Raw genomic sequence first — 19,738 nt, 5'->3', positions numbered from 1 at the left:
GGTATGTTAAGGCTATCCCTTCTTTTCTTTTGGAATGATCCATATGATACAAACGAAACGGGCGAATGCACAACTTACATAAATGACTCTATTCATAGAAATGCTAGAGATGCTTATGTTCTTGATTCCCCATGTGTCCTAATATTCTATCATCTGTTCAGTGGTCTCAGAAAATGCGTAAGTTGATAAAGTTTATTTCATGATATTAATCAGAGGCATAATGGTCTTATGACGTTCCGAGAGGTTTTATTGATGTACTTCTCATGCATTGCATTCATTTATACATGTACATTGACCCATGACCAGATGGTATTATATACGCGTATATATGTATATTATATGTATATGGCATATGGGAAAAAGGTTACAGCGTTATATACGCACCACCACTTGATCAGCTGGTATACATTGATGATTTGCCCATAGTGGCCGAGATGATATAATGGATGCCCTCAGAGGCTTGATAATGTTATGAACACATATACCCATGCATGGTATGACATTTATATGCATATGCATGACATTATAAGTATTAATGATTCACAAAGTTATTCAGAATTACATGTTGAGTCTTTACTCCATGTTTCTCTCATGTCTATTATTTATTGATTTTCATTCCTTACATACTCGGTACATTATTTGTACTGACGTCCCTTTGCCTGGGGACGCTGCATTTCATGCCCACAGGTCCCGATAGACAGGTTAAGAGCCCTCCAATTAAGCTATCAGCTCAGCGGAAGGTATTGGTGCGCTCCATTTGCTCCGGAGTTGCCTATTTGGTTAGTATGCATTGGACACGTATTGATTGGTATGTCGGGCCCTGTCCCGGCCTTATGACTTTTATGTACTCTTAGAGGCTTGTAGAGATATGTCATGTATGTGAAAGATTGTATGGCCTTGTCGGCCTATGTTTAGTGTACGAGTGATCATTTTGGTCGTATAGGCCCATATGTCTTATGGATAAGTTGGTATTACATGTTTTATTCTTGTTATCCTACGATAGCCTTTCCGTCTCATTTACCTATGATAGCATGATACGAAAAGATACGTTATGTTGGTACTCGGTTGAGTAAGGTACCGGGTGCCCGTCGCAGTCGGTTTGGGTTGTGACAAAAGTGGTATCAGAGCAGTTCTGTCCTAGGGAGTCTACAAGCCGTGTCTAGTAGAGTCTTGTTTATGGGTTTGTCGTGCACCACACTTATAAAGCAGGAGGCTATAGGGCATTTAGGACTGTCACTCTTTCTTCTTGCTCTAGATCGTGTGGTAGAGCTCACTTATAAGAGTTCACATTCCTAAATTCTATTTTATTCGTAATACAACAATACCTACATCTAGAAGGACAGCTGGTAAGGGATATAGCTGTGGAAGAGTTGAGTCAGAGGAACTCGATTTTTGCATCATGCTTATGATGGATAAAGATGAGGTATTCAGCAGATCATGTGTATACTAAGATGCGTAAGCTTCTTGATAAGGATCCCTAAGGCAAGAATGCCTATCCACTCCTATGGTAAAAAAAACAATGAAAGAATCAGAAGGTACAAGTTTCAACAAGTAAAAGAAGCAAGGTGAAGAAGGATAAGAGGTACCTAGTTAGCAGAGATGAACATTATCTACAATTCAAGCAGAGAAATATAAGCATTTTGAGTCACCTTCAATTGTAATAGAGGTATGTACAATTGACTACACCCATCTCATTTATACCCTATGGAAGCTAACAGAAGTAGTATAAGAGAATGACGGATATCAGGATCCGGCTGGGGTTAGAGTGACCCAAAATGGTGGATAAATGTTTGCGTTAGTTGACATTTCCGAAATGTGCTAATAGATCTCCTTATGAGACACCCAGATGGTGCACTCTAAAATAATACAACTACATATAAGTACTACAAAGATAGGCACTGGAATCCTGGAAGGGATAAATATTACCTTAGTGTGGATCCCGTCCCTAGTAGAGAGAGAATGTTAGACAACCCGAAGAGCCAATGGAGGGAGCAAGGGGAGCTAAAAGCAAAAGAATGTCTTGTTCGAGTTCACAGAATAAAGTGATAGACATAAATATTATCGGAAAATAAAAAGAGAGTTAATGAAGCATTATGAGTAAGATATGATACATGGATGACAACGGTAGATAAAAAAAAATGATAGTATTACAAAGTATATAGTCAAGTGAAGGAAAATATGAGAGGTGTTCGGCCTTGAGACAACGAAAGAGTATAGGCCATAAAGTCATATCCTCATTTCGAGAAATAAGTTCGTGACTCTAACGTGATTACCAGAAGGAAAGTTTAGACCCCAGAGTAATAGAAATCGGTATGGATTGGTGAACAAGATAAACTAAACATGAATTAGGGACTGAGTGATTCGATAATGGACGACATCATGAGAATTTCAGATTTCGTTCCAGCGATAATAGAATGGACAACAGAAGAAGATTCATGAGAAATTCAGAGAATGGTCATTCAGGAAGACGCTTCCCTAAAGCAAGCAATGTGAGCAAATTTAAGCTTAAGGGACCGTATGTGCCAGTTACTCTAAGTGTCACCCTCGCGAGTAAGGAATTTCGTGATCCTTGGTACAGAAAGATTACCGCAAGGCGAGTAAGGTTCATCGGTGATGTAAAAAGACGCCAAAGATGAAGAGGTAAAACATCTATAGGTAGATCGCCGTAGCACTAAATCTTAGTACTCCCCTAGAGAGGGGGGATATGGAGTGATGTGACATTAAGTCAGTATTAAGTGATTCTAGTAACTATGGGGTGATAAAGGAAGAATGCGATAAAAATAAGAAAGGGATGAGATTGCACTTATTCAAAGCCTACAGATATGCTACGATCCTAGAACATTATGCAAGCACGACGTCAAGGAAAGGAAGTAAGGGTTCCTGCCCAAATGTTATTGACAGGTAAGGAGCCAGTACAAGACGTAAGTTAAGACAAAGGAAATAACCCAAGAAAAATTTACGCGGAATATTGATATGAGAATGGGCCAATGAGTAGTTAGTAGTTGATTCAGGAAGAGCCTAGTTATGGCTAGACAAGAGGATACAGACAAATCAACAGATCGTGCAAGGTAAATATAGTGAACCCCAACATAGTGAATCCAGTCTCGCAGATCATGATATCGTGATCCTTGAGAAATATTCAGATAGGAGTTGGGGTAGTTAAAGATACCGTATGAGGGTTATGGGAAGACAATGTAAACTTCAGATCAGAATCAACCATACGAGCACATGAATGTGGAGGTAAGTAACTAAGGATGATTATAGGTGAGTACGAACATCAAAAAAATTCTGTCGGGTAAACGATGTAACAAGCTTGTAACTTTACAAGAGCCAAAAGGTCTCCCTAAGTACTACGACGAAAGACTAGCTGAGGAAATAAGGAAGAAGGCTTCAACCTAAGCACAGTAACCTAAGGAGGAAATGGTCTTATAACAACAGTCTCACAACAACATTGTATGCACTCCATAAGAAAATGGCACCTACCGTGGCTAATGAACGGGAAGTAAAATCAGAAGTAATATTCAAGATCACATGAGTTGTATGGAATTCCAATATGTGTGGCACTAAGGTAAGCTAAGTATGCACGCAACAAGAAGAGCTGATGGTTTCTCAAAGTTACAGAAAGCTCAGTATAACCTGTATAAACTCAAAGGAGTCTAAGACTAATAGCATTTAGCAGAAATGGAATGTTGCCCTGGTAGTAGAATGAGGGTGTAATTGTGAAAGATAAAGGATGATGATAGGGCCTTCGATTGAGTAATGATTTGAAGAAAAAAAGGGGGATTTCATGAATTGTATAGGATTGAAATACCCACATTGGGATGCAATGAAATAGGGTTATGGAACTACAATATCGCCCCAGGTGGATCAGTCTAATCGTTTCAGATGTTCCCCGATAAGACATAAGCCCTAGTGACAATATATTACGTAAGAGGTTTCAAGTTATCAGTAGTAGATTGCAAATCAACATTGAGGTGAATCAATAATGGATGGATAAAAGTTACAAAGTATGAGATGAGATTAGGCCATCATTCTTAAGATGAACAGTAATGAAGAAGCGTTAAAGGACTTAGATTTATACATATAGGATAAACAACAAGAGTAATCTAGAGTTTGGTAGTAGACCTCAGTAGCGATAAATCGAAGTAAGAGTAATGGTGTACTAACCTACCTAGATGTAGTAAAGCCATAAGGATATATAACTAAAGCTATGAAACAAGATATAGCAGTATTCGTAAGTTCAACAAAGTACCAAGCGAAGAACTTCAAGTATACCTATAGACACCAAGAGGGACAGCTTGTCATAATTCTATATATGTTCACAAAGTGAAGCCTAGAGATTGGTAAAAAAAATTGGAGGAAGAAGGAGAGAAGAGTCGCATAGGCGCATATACAAGGAAAAATGTCGTACAGGTTGCATGACAAAAGGTAGAAACAGTTACGAGATTGGAAGAATTCCGACGACAAGTCGTGGTATGAGAAAGAGGCCTAAATGGGGAATGCCCTGGCCTTTGGGATTCATTCACAGAACAGTTGTCTAGATGGCAAGAGGAGTACTAAAGTATTCGCAAAAGCTATGGGTTATGAGAATGATAAGTGCATCAGTCAACATTCGAGGACGAATGTTCCAAAGGGGGGAATGATGTTACACCCCATATTTTCGTACGTAAAAGTACACCATAAATAAATTGATGAAATCTCGGAAATGAGATGTTATATCCCGCATTTTTTTTACGTTAAAGTTTCGTCGTAAGCTCGGGAATGAGATTATTTTGGGATTATAAGTATTATGCTATTTCAAACAAGTGATAAGTAAATTCGTGAAGGTGAGAGGGTAAGCAAATCGAAGGAAATGAATTTCGTCAAAGTTTGGCATTTTGAGATAAAATATGGTCCGAACTATAAATACCCGGTATTTATGGACTAGTGTCATACAAGGTACTACATTACCATGATAGTAAGGTGTATAAGGTATGTTAAAAGTGAGTAGTATTTTAAGTAAGTTGGGATAATTCTTAATTATATGGATAATTGGGTAATTATTAATTTTTAGTGGGAGATTAACCAATTAATTAAGCACATTTGGATAAAATAGGGGGGAGGGGGGGGGGGGGGGGGCATCACCCCTTAACGCGGCAGCTCAAAGAAGTGACTATTAAGTCACATTTGTAGGCGGCAAATTTGGAGATATCTTTGGCCAACTAAGCTAGAAAATGGGGCCACAACTTATATCTTTAAGAGGTCTTATTATCTAATTAAAAGTATGATGCTATTTTCTAATATGAAGGGCTCTATCTCTCGTAGTGGCAGGAAGAGGAGTGCATGCATAAAAGTTATATACTTCTTCATTTGGAATGTTTTCTTTGGTAACATTGTCTTTGGTTTTGGTATTGAGGGATTAAACAAAATCCTTAAGGATGTAAACAATCTACTTTCAATGGATGTGCCATCAACAGAAAGGAGTGTCTCAGCTAGTCACTGGATATCCACCAAGTGTTTGTATTTATTTTCCTACATTGTTCCTCCATTGATGATGCTAAGATTTGCTAAGTGCTGGAGGAATTTTCAAAAATGAGTCCCTATGAAACTTCATAACGCTACAGCAACGTGTGAAGAAATTCTAAGAGAGCACGGTACAATCTTTCTCAAGAATATATACAGATTTTTCCCTACTTCGATCCGCCGTTACGTATTTTTCGCAAAAGACGTATGTTAGAGAGATTGTCAAGAGAATCGGCTCAGGTATGTTAAGGTTATCTGTTCTTTCCTTTTGGCATGATCCATACGATACAAACGAAACGAGCGAATGCACAACTTCCATAAATGACTCTATTCATAGAAATGCTAGAGATGCTTATGTTCTTGATTCCCCATGTGTCCTAATATTCTATCATCTGTTCATGGGTCTCAGAAAATACGTAAGTTGATAAAGTTTATTTCATGATATTAATCAGAGGCATAATGGTCTTATGACGTTCCGAGAGGTTTTATTGACGTACTTCTCATGCATTGCATTCATTTATACATGTACATTGACCCATGGCCAGATGTCGTTATATACACGTATATATGTATATTATATGTATATGGGATATGGAAAAAATGTTACGGCGTTATATACGCACCACCACCTAAGCAACTGGTATACGTTGATGATTTGCCCATAGTGGCCGAGATGATATGATGGGATGCCCTCAGAGACTTGATAATGTTATGAACGCATATACCCATGCTTGGTATGACATTTATATGCATATGCATGACATTATACATATTAATGATTCACAGAGTTATTCAGAATTACATGTTGAGTCTTTACTCCATGTTTCTCTCATGTCTATTATTTACTGATTTTCATTCCTTACATACTCGGTACATTATTTGTACTGACGTCCCTTTGCCTGGGGATGCTGCATTTCATGCCCGCAGGTCCCGATAGACAGGTTGAGAGCCCTCCAAGTAAGCTATCAGCTCAGCGGAAGGTGTTGGTGCGCTCTATTTGCTCCGGAGTTGCCTATTTGATCAGTATGCATTGGACACGTATTGATTGGTATGTCGGGCCCTGTCCCGGCCATATGACTTTTATGTACTCTTAGAGGTTTGTAGACATATGTCATGTATGTGAAATACTGTATGGCCTTGTCGGCCTATGTTTAGTGTACGAGTGATCATTTTGGTCGTATAGGCCCATAAGTCTTATGGATAAGTTGGTATTACATGTTTTATTCTTGTTATCCTACGACAACCTTTCCGTCTCATTTACCTATGATAGCATGATACGAAAAGATACGTTATGTTGCTACTCGTTTGAGTAAGGTACCGGGTGCCCGTCGCAGCCCATCGGTTTGGGTCGTGACAACACTTCAGGCAAAAAATTCTGAAGTCCAAACTTCAGACATACACAATTGAACTGAAGTTTGCCCTTGCACTATGAACTGAAGTTTGCGTGATTGCCTTTGCAAGTCAGGCCAAACTTCAGGAAAAAATATCTGAAGTTTTGCTTTGATAAGGCAACACTTCAGGCAAAAAATTCTGAAGTTCAAACTTCAAACATAAATTTTTGCTACTTCAGGCCCGTATGTCTGAAGTTACCCGAAAAGTGGGTACGCTTGCAATTTTTTGTGCAAAGCGGGTATAAGTTAAATGATGACCCAAAAACTAGGTATAGATGCAAATGGCTTCTCATTAAGGGTAAAATGAAAAGTTTAAAGTTGAATTATTTACAATTATAGAAATGTGTCATTCTTTTTAGAACGGACTAATAAAAAAAGTGTGTCATTTAAATTGAAACTGATGGAGTAAGAAGTTAAGAAGCTGGCTTAAAATCATAATCACACGTTGACTAGTTGGCGAATTAGATGGAACTTATGATAGTTTGATTTAAGATTTTAATACACTGATTCACTGAGTGCATTCCTTTAATTTTTTCTTAATTTGAAATGTTGATTTCCCCTTTAGAAAGAAAAAAAAAGGGGAGAAATTTCCCTTTTGTTAATCAACCTAAGGCATTTATGAAACACATCAGTTCAAAGATCAAACAAAAAGTCATAACTTCATTTTCCTAGTTTCCTCCCAAAAATTACATTTCCATCAAATCCTATGGCCATTCTCATTCACAAGATGGAATATATTCCTATCAAATCCTTATTTTTGACCAAGTTTGGACCTAATAAGAAGCAAACAGGAAAGCTTTTAGATGCACTAAGCGCTGCCAAAAGTGAAGTATATAACTTAAGGAAATCGGATCACCAATAGACTAATAAATAACACGTTCTACTTAGTCAATTGATTATAAAGAAGCTCAAGTCCAAGTCCAAACAATTTTGAAATAGTAATAAGAAATACAACAACATATCACCTTTGATACAGAAGGAAGATAGACGGCATTATCTAGTATGCCTTGACCAAAGAACGGATTTAAGGTCTACTAAGATATTTTCATTCTATACCGTGAAGACACAGCATACGACCCGATATCTGTAATGGTGAAGATAGCATATATCCAATTGAATAGTTGAGATGCTCGCAAGCTGGTTAGAACATCACTGTTATAAAAACATCTTTATCTTTGTTATTACAAAGTAACACGTCCTAGTTCTGAAGGTATTTCTTGTGGGCGCATTTCTGACTGAAGCTGCACCTTGCTTAGACTTCAATGAGGAAAACCAACTTCTAATGAGGCTTTAATCTGATAGAAGTAGCAGAACTACCTGTTAATAACCATCTAGCACCCCTGACAAGTTCCTCCTTGACCATGAATAGAACAGCAGCAGCAAGAACACTTTGTACAATTTTTGTGCCCATCCCCTTGCAGAATCCATGAAATCCTTCATAGCGTAAAATCTTCACAATAGCATCAAGTGTGCCTATATTGCATAGAGCAACTTTTTACTTTTTTATTTTTTATTTTTGGAAAAAGAAAGAAGCCCAAAAAGCTATATGGAAAAAAACCTAATATATGTCATATTGAGTTACAGAAAATGGCCGACTAAATCCACCATCAAATTGCCAACAAAGTTTCAGTCAAGATAATCTAGATAAAATAATCCAAATTCCAAATGAGTCCAGGTCGTACTTTTGTCATTTTTATTTTGAATGTAGGTTAACATATTGCTGTAAATAGAATTACTGCATTTGGCAGTCTGATTTCACCAATGTAGAATTTTTAGAAACTCAAATATAGAAAATATTCTAACCTTTAAAATGATACCCAGTATAGGAACACGGTAACTCAAGTCCACTGACCTTTATAGTGATGTCTTTTATCCCCACCAACATCCTGCTTTGCCTGAAGTCGTGACTAAGACAGAAAGCACTTAAAATCAAACAACTGTTGGATAGTGTTCCAAACTCTGCATAGACCTAAATTGGACCCTATTGCCGCCAAACTGTATTTCAACTGTTCCGATCGGCAGTTGCAATGAAAGTTAAAACTGAGAATGTGGTAATTGATGTTGTGTGAATACTCTGCGGAAGTCAATACAGCTAAAAGCATATAGTGAAACCATTTCGAATTATGCTAGCTGAAATTATTAATGGGGCCAAATGAAGCTGAATTGAAGAGGACACAGTGAACAAAGTTTAAAGGCAAAGAATGTATATGTCCATCGCCATTAGGTATGTTGTTTGACAGTTGGTTGACTAATTTACCCCAAAGGTGAAACGGAGTGTAGAAAAACAGAAGATGACGATGAGTATGAGTCAACTTTTAGGGGGCTGCTATTTGCATCAAATATTTGCGCATTATTCCAACAGATGAGAAAATTTTGATGAGAAGGGTGGAAACGAACTTTCTCCATACTGAACTTGTATACCTTGATAACCAGAAGAGGATACGTTACAACTGTAGCTCCAAGTTTTGCTACAGCTCCGAGTAGAAATATCTAGCAAAGATATAAACACATGATGTCCAACAGTTAGACACATCAAAAGCTAAAATTTCTAAATGATAATACAAGTCCAGAAAACAATTTAGAAGAATAAGAGAAAGGGACAAAAGTTTACCTCCAAAGCAGTGACATCATTGGCACCTTTGTTGCTAGAGGCACGTTGTTTCCTGATCTTCTTCAGCAAGGTTTCATATAGCATAAATTGTATGGAAGGATTGCTTACCTGTATTTAGCAATGAGAAGGATCAGGAACCATCATTTAGTACATACTACGTACTAGAGTAAGTTCTCACATACCATAAATAATGTTGGAAAAACACCATTCCAGAAACCCCAAACTCCAGCTTCACTGTAGACTTCTTGAATCTGAAATATACAAGTGTTATCTATTAGAAAATTACATGAATAGGCTGCACAGTTGATACCAAGACTGTGAAGCATGACCAAAAAAGTCACTAATTACTAAATGGCAAAATATGTTTATGCTTCAGTCCAGTCGACATCAAAGAGGACTAGGTGAGTACCATCATAGGTTCACACATGTCCTGCATAGAAGCTGCAGAGACATTTTCTGTTTCTGATTTTACAAAAAGTAAAACAAAAAATTATGAATCTTTTCAGAAACCATCATTTCCCACAATGCTATTATGCTCCAGTATTAAGTAATGAGAAAATTAAGCATCAAAGCATCAACTAATCCATATTGCCAGTTAAAACTTAAAACATTGAAGAAATACTTTTTTTTTTAAAAAATGAATCTTTAGAGAGATATATGTTGGAGCTGTGCACCAGCTTTCATCACGAGAACAGATACTGACAAGTAAAATTCTCGTGGTTTCTCCAACTAGATTAAGCTCCAAGGTATGCAAATTAAGTTCAACGCATCATAAATCACATCTTTTAATAGGTATATCTATGTACATACAGTGTGGCTTGTCCCATAGGGCGTAGGTTCAACCACAGCAGAGATTGCATCCTGTGATGTTACGGGTTTGGTGTGGTTATCTTTATCTTTTCTTGTATGAGTCTGCAACACAGTTGTGAGAAATAAACGTAAGAAAATCAAGTATGCGACAAATTATAGTAGGGAGAAATTTTTCACGAAGAAAACCAGTAGATAGGCAATTAGTGATACTTTTGAAGTGAAGCTTTTTAACATCAAACCATGGCAATCAATAATACATTTAAAGCGAATCATTTTGACATCAAACTAACCACAGTTTCAATTGAATACTATACCATCCATAACTCAGATGCTCCTTCTACTTGTGAATCCCTGTAGATGACAAATGATCAGTACATGACTAAGCTTCCAAACTGACATTTTCCATCTTTGGAAGCAGCAAACGCACAGGAAAATGTCAGTAAGTGAATTCAAAGCACCACTCTACTTCCGCTCACAATATTCAACAACACATTCAATCTTGGACCAATGTCGTCCCTTCCAAATGACAGATATCCAACCTCAACATGTATAACAGTACTATATTTGCAACACCAACTATTCTATCTCAACGCCTACATGGAACGAGCAAAGCAATTTCCCCAGCTTGGTCAAAGCATACAGTTTGAAGAGCAAATTTTCTTTGTAATCAACATGAGCTAGGTAACTAACTATACAGATCTCTTAATTCTACGTTTAATAGACAAATGGTACTACAGCACTAAGGTTGAACTGCAGCTCTCCAACAACAACAACGCTGCTATCTCAAACTAGTTGGAGTCGCCTACAAATCCTCTATCAGTTCTGCTCTACCTGGGCTTGTCAATTCCAATACTCAATGATATGTCTGTATTTATTTTCCATAGGATTCTTCTCATCCCAAATTAATCAATCTGATGTTTGTTTCCCTAAACAAAGACATATATCCACATAACTTAAAAAACTTTGGTTTGCCGTTTGCGTACATTCATAACCAGTACTGCACTTGCAATAATTCCACTTTGTAAGATAAAAATTTGATCTCAATCTCACATACCTATTTGATATAATGCGAAGAAGCAACAGCATTACGGCGGCAGAATCAATGATGATGTTTTGGTCTCCTCAAAAGAGAAGCAACTTTATGTTGCAACTAACACCTGCCAGCTTTGCACATTCTGTGCTCTTTTTCAATCCACGGTTACCAGCCAGGCTACTGTAAAGGTTGCAATCATTGGCACCCTTTAATGTTTCATACTGACATATTTATTCGTCGTTGAATTAATGAGTCCTAGCAGAAATCCATTGCAAAGATCAGCATACTCTGCATATTCCTGCCGAAAACCAAACTTCTAATTACCCTTCTGAATATCCATTTCATAGATAGTAAGCAACACTGTTCTCATTCTTGACCTGTAAATGGCACCACATCCTGTAATCCTCTATTTCTGGTGGTTTTAGTTAATTATCTTAAAGTTAGTCCCTTTCCTCAGATTACAAAAACTATAACATCTTTCTACTTCTTCCCTTGCTTCAATATATCCCTCAACATAATCCCATCAAAAATGAGTTTTAAATAGAGCTCATTCTCTGACCCCGCGAGCCTTTGTCTTATGCAGTTACAGACTTCTAATCACTCGAAAAAAGAAATAAATTGTAGCTCTACATCTGTATTGCGCTTCCGACAATTCCAATTTCCACATGAGATAAGTTAGAGCAAAAACTCATAGAAGAAAGTGTTGAACTGGTAGAAACAAATCTTAAAAGAAAAAGATCTTATTCCACAACATAAAGGATGCAAGAATCAAAGACCAACTACAAACACCAATAAAACTTTTTGCTGTGCTAAGCTCACCAAAAAATTAAGTAAATGCACCGATTTCATAACCATTCTCATAGGAGGTAAAGAGAACCCCAGAGTATTTTACCTGCATGCGTGTAACAACCACCCATATGGGATTAGTCAGCAGCACGTTAACACACCTGTAACATGGAAAAGTCAAAACACTCATGAGTAAAAAAGAAAAACTACAAAATCTCAAATGACATTTTAGCCAGATAATTTTTATTCTTCACGATGGTGCTTTACAAGTTTTGTTTAGATAAAATAAGAATATCCATATTATGAAGACGGAATCCAAGTTCTTTTTTTGTTTTTTTGTTTTTTTGATAAGGGTATTGTGGCAGAATGTTCTTTAGCCGAGGGTCTATCGGAAACAGTCTCCCTGCCCTTCCAGGGTAGGGGTGAGGCTGCATACATCCTACCCTCCCCAGACCCCACTTGTGGGATTATACTGGGTGGTTATTGTTGTTGTTGTTGTTGTATTGTGGCAGAATGTTGTTGATACCTGCACTATAAATATAACAGATTTACCCAAGCCACCAAAAATAGTATCCAACAGAAAAGAAAATTACCCAGATAAAGCAGCCACCAGTAATGAAGAGAACATTCCCACTGATCCATCACCATTTCCTTTTTTCTTACGTTCAAGTGCATCAGTTTCTGCTCTATTCCTGAATATTTGGTAGAAATAATAATAAACACCCTGTATCGAGAAAATGACGGAGACGTAAGAGATCATAATTTTCACTGCCAAACAACAAAGAAAAAAGAATAAGGAAATATACATTCACAGAAAGTGAAAGTTAGTGAAGTTTTCCAGTATGAGGGAGATTAAGGTTTGTTAATTGATTACTAAAATTTTGTCTCGCCATTTGTCAAAGGGAATAAGAAGACCATAACTCAAACATACTCACTTATGCAATGTGCTCTTGGACCAATAACTATGGGTTACCCATGTTATACAAATGAAATCTTGATCGATAGACCATATGCTGAATCACCAGACTATGAATGAACAGAAGATTGGGTGGGGAAGGGATCAATTTCAAAAAACCATCAGTTTTATATCGAAAACTTAATTGAGCTGTGAGCCATCCAAAAGGGCAAAAAGATTCACATCTAGCAACCACACAGAAGCTTTGAAGACTGAGTTCCATGCTTTTCTGAACTATTAGCCAAGAAAATCAAACCCAAAATGCAGTGCAACTATTATCATAATACTTAATCGGCGAGGTAAACTAGACGTGATCCCTTAGCATCTTCAGCCCTGTCCATGATCAATGTTCAACGAGACAAACAACAGTGGTCTTTCTTATATAACATGAGGCCTATAAGTCGTAAGTATTTTAGAAAAAAAGTTATCCTCTCCTTGTTCAGGAATTAAAGACAATTTGGTGAGTTTCATGTTTCCACATCAATCTTTACTAGTTCTTGTGACATAGGCAGGGAGTTTTTGACCCACTTGGTCAATTAACTATCACCCTAAATTTAGGTTAATCCTTTACATAATCTGTTAACATAGTTAATCTTTTAAGTATGACCAAATCTAGCCCACCATAAAAAAAGAAGTATGACCACATCTAACATCGTCTCCATACAAAAGAGCTGTCAAAGCGAGATGAGTTTACCACTTGCTGTCCATTTGACCAGCCTATTAAGTGGGAAAATGTAACCGCGCATTATCGACTCGTTTTCCCCAAATCGGAAAACCCAAAGAGTTGCTCGATGCAAGGAGAAGGTACAGCGAGCTACTACTCTAATACTCTTCAATGCAAAGCCATAGAGAGACGAATTTGACACAACTAGTGACGCGCAGGGAAGAGGCAAAGCTTGACGCAATGCGAGAGGGGAGCTTCAACAAAATAAAGACAATAAGATAAAGATCTTCAAAACAAAGTCACGGAGAGACTCAACAAGGATAACAGATTGAGAGGGCAAATATTTATTTTCCTTTTTTCGGTCCAGTCACATATTTTGATCAGATTATTGAGCAAGTGACTGTTCTTGTAGCTGAAGAACAAAAGAACAAGTGCAGTTAGTAGGTTACATTGCCAAATTGATAATTTGATACTAATGGAAGAAAAGTTGGCAAAGATAAAGGAAAGTATAAGGCAGTGAAAGCTCAAATGGCACAAACAGAAAGTTAGAGTGGAGTTGATTTCTTATTTGTTGTATGTGCTGCAATTATATACGTACATTATGAATTTCAAAGTGGAAACACAAAGCATGAGTTAATGCAATTGCCAAAGACGTAGTTGGTTTGATCTAATGTACAAATTGCTGTCTGGCGAGTGAGATAATATTGTTGCAGACAGTTTTATTAATGGTCGGATTTAGTTTGCAGAAAATAAGCACTTGATATACTCTTTTGAAGTAACAAAGTTATGATTAGACAGTACAACAACAACAATAACTTTGCCTCAGTCCCAAACAAGTTGGGGTCGGCGATATGAATCCAATAGGCAGGCAATACCTTAAACAATTAGTAATATGATTGCTTAGCCGTACAATGTTTTTTAATATATAATTGGAATATAATATAACAAAGAGATAATGACCACCACTATAAAACAAATAAAAGAAACAGCATCATGCGCTCTTCCTATCCCAATTAGACATAATGCCGAAAAACAAACTACAAAAAAACTAGAAACATAGAGGAAAACTGAGGATGATCAACTACTCTTGCTTCTTACCAACACTTCCATTAGGTACTTTTGTTTTTGACTTCAATCCTTCTTGACAATCATAGAGATTTCACAATAACGGATAGAGGGAGCGATAGCTAAAGCTTGGTGCCAAATAAGCATTGATTTGCCTCCTAATTGCGGGAAAAAATTTCCTCCAACTTGTGTTAGCTTCGATGTGTTTCATTCCCTAATGGGCCAGTCACATAATTGTCAAAATGGGAAGTCCAGTCAGCTTTGCCGGTAGTTAATGGGACCAAAAATGTTAAATTTGACCATATTCAAAGGATTAAGAAATGTAAGAGGTGTTCTGTCCAACTTAACTAGCGCCGAAGAATGTTAGAGGTATTATACGAAGGACCACCTTAGGTTTTGGAAACTATTGCTGGATATTCTCCAGCAAAAGCCATAGTATAGCTTTAATGGGAGGTTTAAGAAAAGATGTACCAATTACCAAAATAACATTTTCGTTAGGTACACATCTATTTGTGCTATTCCACCTATGAAGTTCTTAATGATGGTTGTACTTGCAAATTTTCGCAGAAGCTAATATTTAAGGACCAAATATGTGAAAAACTCATAAGCAGGATAAGGACAAATAACTACATGCAGATAACCTATCGCATCAAGATTGCATGATTGGCACATCTTTCCAGAGTCAAGGACCACATATCACCCAAATTTATTTTCCCAATACCTAAACACAAGGCTGCCTTCTGTCAATATAAGTTTACCTACTATTACGACTTGAATTACAAATCAATGGAAGTAATTTTACAAATTCATAATCAGTTCTTACTTAGCCTACGCCTATTCATAATAACAGTATTTTCTCAGTAATATACTATTTTGATGTGACCGATTCCTAGTCCGACTTAGTAGTATGAACTCTACCAAAAGTCAATTATCATTCTACACTACTCCTATCTCTATCTTATTTCACAATAAGTTCTCAGCATCCACTCAAACTTAAAGCATAGTCATTTCTCTTCCCCTAATTTTCGGAAAAAACAAACAGATACAATCACTAACACAACATTTTTAGCCGTAGCAAATGTCAAATTCTATCCTCAACTAGGTTGGAACTGATAATTGTTAACTTTTTCTTTTTTTGGTCACAAATATACAGAACACAGTGGCCCGACTAATCTCGGATTAGCTCCACGTAGGCCCATCTCATCCCCAAGGCTCGAACCTGAGACCTATCGGTAGGGGTGTTCATGGTTCGGTTTGGATCGGTTTTTTCCTAAAAAGAAACCAAACCAAGTAAGTCGGTTTTTAAAATATTAGAACCAAACCAAACCAAGTAAGTCGGTTTTTCTCGATTCGGTTTATGTCGGTTTTTCGGTTTTTTCAGTTATTTGTCGGTTTTTTCTTAAATATAAGAAATACACTACCAAACACATATTCCGGCGACCACAGCTTCAATGTAACAATATCAAATCAATTGTCCTTTCAGAAATCTATTATTTACCAAAATATATTGATGATAATAGAATCAAATAGTGATGAATAATTTACGGACTCAATTAAAAATATGTTATTTTTAACACGAAATGGATTCTTACACTAAACAAAAGAAAACTACCAATCAACTAGAATATAAAGGTAAAGAACTATACTAAAAGTGCAAACTATTAACATTTACTATAATTTTTTTGAAACTTTGTATAAAAATATACATATATGTAGGTGTAATAATAAATTTGAAATAGCTACTCCTGTAGTCGGTTTGGTTCGTATTTTTTTCGGTTTTTCTGAATTAAAAACCAAAAACCAAAACCAAATTTGATTACGGTTTTTTAAAAATTACAAAAATACAAAAACCAAAAACCAAACCAAACACAAAAAGTATCGGTTGTTTTGGTCGGTTTGGTTTGGTTTTCGATTTGGTTCGGTTTTTCGGGTTTTTATGAACACCCCTACCTATCGGGTTAGTAGGCAAAGGTGGTATTCACAGTTGATGAGCAAGCACACTCAACAAACCACGGAATATTCTTAACAAAGATACTTTACAGGTTAACTACGCCCACGGCGCACATTAGCATAAAGCAAAAAAACAAGCCTCACCTGCGACGCAGCGGTACCAATTAGCGACGGACCTAAGCCGCTATATAGTCCATCCCATCCTTCTTGCCTTACAACCTGCAGATCAAGTAATCACAACAAAGAAAAAAAACTTAAAGTAAAAAACTGGAAAATAAAAGGCAAATACCTGGCAAATTTGTTCGATACTTCCAAGCGTTTGCTTCATTTTCTTAGAATTTCTATCTGTTTGCTGCCGAGTATTTACCTGACATAGGACAAGTCAAGCAAGAAAAAAGCTGTAGCAATTCTATTTTTGTAGATAAAAGATAAAACTAAGAAAAAGACGAAATTAACAGAGAGTAGTAATACTGTTTGTAGAGGATAGGTGATGAGCTGAGCGATGATGCCACCACCGGCGCCGGCGAGGCCACTGATCAAAGCGTCCGACATCACTATTTACAGTAAAATCGGAAAAGCAAAAAAACAGTTTTTGGGCAGAAAAAGTGCAAAAGTATTTACGATTTTATAGCAAAGAGATTGTTTTGAAAAAAGGTAACTGAAAGAAGAAAAAACGTGCAAGTAATGGAATATCTTTGACTTTGGAAGTAGCGGAAAATGGTAATTGGAATGTGAAATAACATGCGAATGGAATGGACTAATCGCTATCAGTGTGATAGTTCGGTATTTTGTTTCTGTTCCGTTCAAGAGAAAAAGGGACACAATTGTCACGTCGGTGCCCGGTAGTTTGAGAATTTAGCTAGCGTTTGAATAGATTTTATTGAAACTTTAAAAAAAAAAAGCTAGAAGTGTTATAAAACAATAAATGAAGAACAAGAGTATTGTGAATTCTTATTGATATTGGATGAATTACAATGGAATAGAACCCTCTATTTATAGGGAGATGGTGACTTAGCCACCCAAGCAATGAACCCTACAATCTCTCTAAATATAGACATTCACCATAAATACAATTCTATTTATAACACTCCCCTTGAATGTCTATTCAACAGATAATGTGCCTCGTTAAAACCTTAACTAAAATAAAATCCAGTGGGAAAAAATTCTAAAAAAGGAAAAAGAGTACACATATCTACAATACGCCTTTTGGTTGCCTCGTTAAAAACCTTGCAAGGAAAATCCAGTGGAACAAAACCTTGTAAGGGAAAAAGAGTACAATGCGCCCCCTGATGAGAGCATCAATTCACATCCTTAAGCATTTGCATTCCAATCTTGTGCACCATCTTCAAAAGATCTTTGGTAGAGATTTGATGAACAAATCAGCCATATTAACTTGAATGAATATATTGCACCTTGAAATCATCATTCTTGATAGAGATGAATTATCTTCATATGATCTTGTTGGAATCGTCAGTTCAATATCTTCACATAGAGGTGAAAACTCTTGCTATCATATTATCATGCCTATAGTTATAACAAGATACATTTGTGCACAAATTGCACTGAGGAAATGGTACTTCAAGATCAAGAATTGTATATGCTTCAAGCAACTTAAATCCTTCATGGATTGTCATATAAGTTAAGTCATATAATAGACTTGAGATGCATATTAAGTTTTCATGTCATACTAGACATATAGGATATCGAAAACTGATTGCACATATCATTGACTTTATACTTTCATGTGTTTGAACTGCAGGTCCAAAACTATATGTCTTTCATATGAAACCAAATTCTACTTGAATTGTTTCTCCGGACTTAAGATCCTCATATATATAGCGCTATTATAGATGTCGTCGACAAACATTTTATATCGGTTCCAACCTCCTTATTTTTCATAAAGACATAACATAGAGATCTCTTCATTTATATTTTCAGGTACCTGAATCTCTCCTGAGATTTTATGAAGTATTATGTCATGTGATTTTCTAGATCACCTGCCTCCTTTGTTATGATCATTTAGATCATTTGCTCATCTTCTTTATCAAGAAGTTGATTTGAAACCGATTAGTCTATACGCCTTAAGCGTACCACAGACTTTGTCCTTCTAGGACTTAATATGAGCATTTGCAATGAGAATATAATTACTTTCTTTGGATCAGTAAATGTGTATGGCATGCTTTGCAATATATTGCAATATATATTTAGATCACTTGTGAGGGAAGAAAATAATATACTTTGGTATATAATGTATATCAAATTGATATAAATAGCTTTGTTCTCATAAGCAATTGTTTAGCTATTAAGTAGAGGCACTTAATAAATTATTTTGCGAAACCAACTGTGATGTAAACCAACTTATCAAGATGAACTTCTTGAATAGAAAATCTGGAAATTATGCTCGAAATTAAATTATTGAGCAAGTTATCTCACAAAATACCATGTTGCGGGTTATTAATAATCGCACATGTAACCATCTCATAGATGCATCTTATGTGGTATACATGGCAGGTGAATGAGCCCATATTCACCTTTGATATTTTCAAAATTCATGGGATTCGATCGCAATTTTAGTTGGCGTATTAATTAATGAGAACAAGCAACATTAGAGAATTCGTAAAGAACTTTCTAGTTCTTTAATATTTACCCATGTGATTCTCTTTTATTTTTGCACATCATACTTAAATTGATATGGGTAAACCAATTATGCCAACTGAATAAATTATCAATATTGATAAACTTCAGATTTACACCATGATGTGTGCAATTATCAATAAACTCCAAGTTTATTATGATATGGATTTTTATATCAATAAACATCCACTTTATTGTGATATTCTTTTATTTGTGTAGTACAAACTGGAGAATAAAGCGAGTAGCTTTTCATATACATATTACCCAGCTACAAGTTGTAGTAATAGAAGATATTAAATCTTTCCTTTATTTATAGTCTCAATATAATCAATCGCTT

The 19,738-nt window shown here is 36.3% G+C and overlaps 1 protein-coding gene across 1 annotated transcript; it reads right to left on the bottom strand.

Annotated features, from left to right (window-relative positions):
• Nucleotides 1–7,754: 7,754 nt before the first annotated feature.
• LOC109218938 (peroxisomal nicotinamide adenine dinucleotide carrier-like) lies at nt 7,755–17,597 on the bottom strand. Its single transcript, XM_019383333.1, has 11 exons — nt 17,239–17,597; nt 17,057–17,134; nt 16,912–16,986; nt 12,727–12,857; nt 12,240–12,294; nt 10,315–10,416; nt 9,687–9,755; nt 9,505–9,612; nt 9,315–9,383; nt 8,746–8,800; nt 7,755–8,366 (listed from the first exon to the last, which is right to left on the bottom strand). The coding sequence occupies exons 1-11, from the start codon at nt 17,317–17,319 to the stop codon at nt 8,173–8,175; spliced, it is 1,017 nt and encodes a 338-aa protein (XP_019238878.1). The 5' UTR covers nt 17,320–17,597; the 3' UTR covers nt 7,755–8,172.
• Between the last annotated feature and the right edge of the window lie 2,141 nt (nt 17,598–19,738).

The sequence above is a fragment of the Nicotiana attenuata genome, unplaced genomic scaffold, assembly GCF_001879085.1.
Source record: "Nicotiana attenuata strain UT unplaced genomic scaffold, NIATTr2, whole genome shotgun sequence".
In the NCBI taxonomy this organism is placed as follows: Eukaryota; Viridiplantae; Streptophyta; class Magnoliopsida; order Solanales; family Solanaceae; genus Nicotiana; species Nicotiana attenuata.
This window is presented reverse-complemented; position numbering and strand designations above follow the sequence as displayed.